Source organism: Lipotes vexillifer, unplaced genomic scaffold (assembly GCF_000442215.2).
Source record: "Lipotes vexillifer unplaced genomic scaffold, Lipotes_vexillifer_v1.1 scaffold916, whole genome shotgun sequence".
In the NCBI taxonomy this organism is placed as follows: Eukaryota; Metazoa; Chordata; class Mammalia; order Artiodactyla; family Lipotidae; genus Lipotes; species Lipotes vexillifer.
This window is the reverse complement of record NW_006798383.1, coordinates 4,403,134-4,407,648: the sequence shown is the minus strand read 5'-3', so window position 1 is coordinate 4,407,648 and position 4,515 is coordinate 4,403,134. Positions and strand designations below refer to the sequence as shown.

The 4,515-nt window shown below is 41.4% G+C and overlaps 1 protein-coding gene across 2 annotated transcripts in view; it reads right to left on the bottom strand.

Moving 5' to 3' along the window:
• GSTO1 (glutathione S-transferase omega 1) overlaps positions 1 to 4,515 on the bottom strand; it is an 11,297-nt gene that overhangs the window by 6,284 nt on the left and 498 nt on the right. For both annotated transcript variants that reach the window (XM_007470443.1, XM_007470442.1), the window contains exon 3: positions 1,110 to 1,332. In XM_007470443.1, coding sequence (XP_007470505.1) covers positions 1,110 to 1,332 — 223 coding nt within the window. The remainder of the gene's footprint in view (positions 1 to 1,109; positions 1,333 to 4,515) is intronic.

The window sequence follows — 4,515 nt, the reverse complement described above, 5'->3', positions numbered from 1 at the left end:
TCCCTAGAGATAATATGTTTCTTATTGTGTTGAGATATATCCTGACAAAACTAACAGAATTATAGAGATATAACCTGACCATGCTATTCGCATTGTCTACCGTTGGTCATTTCTGTGTTAATACTAATTGTTTGAACTCACCTAAATGTTTAACATTGATGCTAATTAAGACACAGACAGTTCTCCTATAGGAAGGCCATTTACTCAGTCCACAAGGAGCTATTGCCAACACACAGAAGATGCTCACAACTAGACAATGTGGTTAGAACAACAAGAGCTAACATTGAGTATCTACCATCTATTGGACTCTAGGTGTTTTATATTAACTGATTTTTATCAATGGGATGGGATCAATTACTATACTCATTTTACACATGAGCTGAGGCACAGAGGTAAACTAATAAGCAACTAGCTCACCGTCACATAACTAGGAAGGGCTGGTCGCAAGCCTAGGCAGTGGGCCAACAGTGATGGAAACACGGCCCTCACCCTCAAGGAGCTCACAGCCCTGGTACAACACACAGGCAAGAAGGCGGCAGTCCCCACACGGGAAAGTTAGCACATGTGGGCACACAGAGCTGGGCACTAACCCAGCCCAGACAAGCTTCTAGAAGACAAAGGTATCTGAGCAAAGGCTGTTGTCCCTTGGTTCCTTGAAGGATTGGTTCCAGGGCCCCCAGCAGATACCAAAATCCACTGATGCACAAGTCCTTTATAAAACGGCATAGTATAGCGGGCCCTCAGCATCCTCACGTTCTGCACATACAGGAGCACAGACTGTACAGGAAAGAGGACTTGGAGACAACCAGGCAAAGTGAGAAGGGGGAAGAGACTTCCAGCAAGAGTTGAGAAGAAGGTGGCAAGTTTGGGAAAAATAAAAACATTCAGCATGACAGGAATATAAAGTGTTAGGAGAAGAGTGGAGAGGTGTAACTTTGGGAAGTAAACAGGATCTGGACCATGAAAGGGCTCATAGGACATGTCCAAGCGGACAAGAGCATAATCCTGTTTGTCTTCCCCACCCAAATCACTGAACCATCAGTGACAGCAATCATTTAGCTTAAAAAACAAAGGTGTTATATAGGAGCTGAAACTTCTTGAACACGCACCTTAGAAAACAACTCAAAGACCATCTTTTGGCAAGCCTTCTCATAGGGGTCATGTGGCAACAGCTTCTTTCCTGGATATGCTTCATCCAGGTACTCACAAGTGATGGCAGATTCGTAGATCACTTGACCCTGACTGTTTTCCAGAACTGGCACCAGGCCGAAGGGATTCTTCTTGAAGAACCACTCAGGCTTATTTTTTAGGTTGATGTTAATGACTTCATGCCTGAAAAACACATAGAAGACAATGAAGAGAGTAACATTTTTCTTGTACTCCTCAATAAAGCCTCATTGGTCTTATCATCCACTTAGCTGGTCAGACCCGAAATTTCGGAGTCAGCTTGGCCTTGATTCCTTCCCCCTGCCACCTCTTCCTCAAATCAAATGGATCAGCAAGACCTGTCAGCTAGACCTTCAAAGCACATTCTGGCTTTGTCCACTTCTCAACTTTAACACTGCCACCTCATCTAAGACGTCATCTGCCACCTGGACATCTACAATAGTCCCACCAGCCGCTCTGCTTCCACTGTGACCTCCCTACAGTCCATTCTCCACACACAAAAGTAAATTGGATGAGGCCACCCTCCTGCTTACTTACAGCCTCTCGCTTGCTCCTCATTGCAATGAGGATAAACTCTAAACCCCTTGATCTGGCCCGGGCTTACCTGTCACATCTGCTTCCTATGACTTTTCCTTTGGTCATTATGATCTGGCCACACTGGCCTTTTTTTTTTTTTTTTTTTTTTTTTTTGTGGTACGCGGGCCTCTCACTGCTGTGGCCTCTCCCATTGCGGAGCACAGGTTCCGGACACGCAGGCTCAGCGGCCATGGCTCACGGGCCCAGCTGCTCCGCGGCATGTGGGATCTTCCCGGACCGGGGCATGAACCCGTGTCCCCTGCATCGGCAGGTGGACTCTCAACCACTGCGCCACCAGGGAAGCCCCACACTGGCCTTTTTTATATTTCTTGAATTACTTTCTTCATTGTACTGATGATATGTAACTGAAATTACTTTGCTTACTTAATTACGTTTGTTATATCACCTCCCTAGAATGTAAGCTCCATGAAAGCAGGGATCTTGTGTGTCTTGGTCATATTCATAAACCAACATGTAAATCTGCAAAGTTATAAATAGATTTAAATGCTATGAAGAAATAGAAACATTTTCAGATAGGTACTCAGTACACATTTGTTGAATAAATAAGTGGAAATGCTTCAAGATTGTCAATTAGATACTCCATCTGGGACTAAGTATCTTAATTGAGCCAACTAATTGAGCCAACTAATTGAGTTTCTCCACACCCCGCCACTCCATTGTATGAGAATCAACATAATGAAATTCAATTCCTTTTGCTAGTTTTAATAGAAAGTTCCTCATTTTTTTCAAGAATATTAGGGAATCCAAAAAATCCATCCACAAAATAAACTTTCAGATTAAATCTCCATGCACTTATACTTTTTAAAAATGTTACATGGGTAAATCACACTAAGTGTGAAAAAGTGTGAAGTCTAGGCTATATTAAGATTGTTTTTAGAAATAACTTGTATCTTGCCTAAGATTTTAGGGGAAATAAGAGAAAAGAAAGTTTCATATAATTGTTAAAGCCAGGTCCATATCATTGTCAAAGCTGGATGAGTGTTCAATAGAACAGATTAGCTACTCAAAAATAATATATCCAACACCTTTTGCTTCCTATTTCCTCATCCACCTCAGTAGCTAGCTACAACAGCATTATCTTGAGGATTTAAATATGCAGTCCCTCCCCCCATGGAAACAAAGGAATAGCCAGATTGAACACTGGCATCTGTGTGTATGTACGAAAAGGTTCGTGTGCTGTCAGATTACTGGACACTTCAGATACAAGCCACTGCAAGAAAAATGACGTTCCCTGCTAAGGAATTATCAACATTTCTGAAATTTTATAGTATGAAAAGAAAAGGTAAATCCTGGGCTTTTGTCATAAAGAAAGTTCTCAGAACACACATGCATTTTGTTAACCTGGCATGGTGAGCCAACAAGGCAACATATCTGCTGCAACAAGTTGGAAGATGCACCTTCTAGAGAAAACCATGCTTTAGTAAATTCTATCATGTGGTAAAATCTAGTACCTCTCTAATCAAAGCCTTCTGGGACTCAAACTTAAAACTGATCCATAAACATAGCAGACCTCTGTTGTTCGCACTGCCTGGCAGCTGTTACACCCTTCACCCTCCATACACACACTTTTATGTAAAATCACTGCAATTTTCCTTTGGGAAACTGTCCCAATAAGATATGGTTGTTTTCAACCCAGAGTTCCAGAATGGCACTAACCCAGGACTTTGTGGCCCCAGATCCAGCTGTGTCTTGCTCCTGGACTTTTCAATTGTATGAACACAAGATATGTCTTTTTTCAATCCAACTGAAATGGATATCTCTTAAATGCAATAAAAGAATCCTGACTAATACAGTAAACATTACAAGAGTTGGATAAAATAATGTTTTGATAAATATTACTAACTGTTGAATATTTTGCTATGTGTTCACAATCTGTTTCATCCAAAATAAGATGCAAATCCTACTGAAGTGATGACTAATCCAAAGATAATTTGTTTTTTTTTTAGAATATGTCTTACTTTTTTTTTAGAGAAAAGAATTGCCTGCTTAATTCTCCCCCATGAAGACTAAAATTAGTTTATAAATTCTAAGCACATACATGGAAAATTTCTTTGTAATGGGGGCTTTGTTTTAAACTTCCACACTACAGGTATCTAATGTCTGTTCAACAGATTCCAAAGGTTATTGGAAGGGAGGTGGTTCAATGGCTATTCAGCTCAGGGAAAAGCCAATGACTTGCATATTTCCTGTGGATAACCCATATGTCAATCACCTTAATAGTTTCAGTGAGGCTTCCCAAAAGTCTGAATTTTTAGACATAAACACTTTATTTCACTCAACCAACAACCCAATCTATAGGAATATTCACAGTACAGTTAACTCAGCACTCTGTCCAGCGGAGGGTCAAGGTCTGGATTTCTTCAAGGGGGCAAATTACCGACTATTCAGGAAGGGACTATAGCCTCAGAATAACAGCAAACAATATAAACAGGACATGAAAGAAGCGGGGTGATAGAGAAGGAAGTACAGCAGAAATCAGGGGTCTGCCAGAGCTAAAAGAGCTGCCTGTGATTACCATTCGAGTGATCTCTGCATGCCACTAACTTTACTGGAGCCTCAGCTTTTCTGATCCATAAAATGGTTAATCTAAACGGGGTGTCCTAGACTGGTGGTGTCTGTGGCATTCCTCCCGCCCCCCGAGGATAGGGTTCATAACTTTCTCTTCCCCCCCCCAAAAAAAACAAAAAAAAGGTTGATGTATTTTGTAGTAAAGGAAGCTGCGGGGACCCTATCGAAGATTTCCGCCCGCTC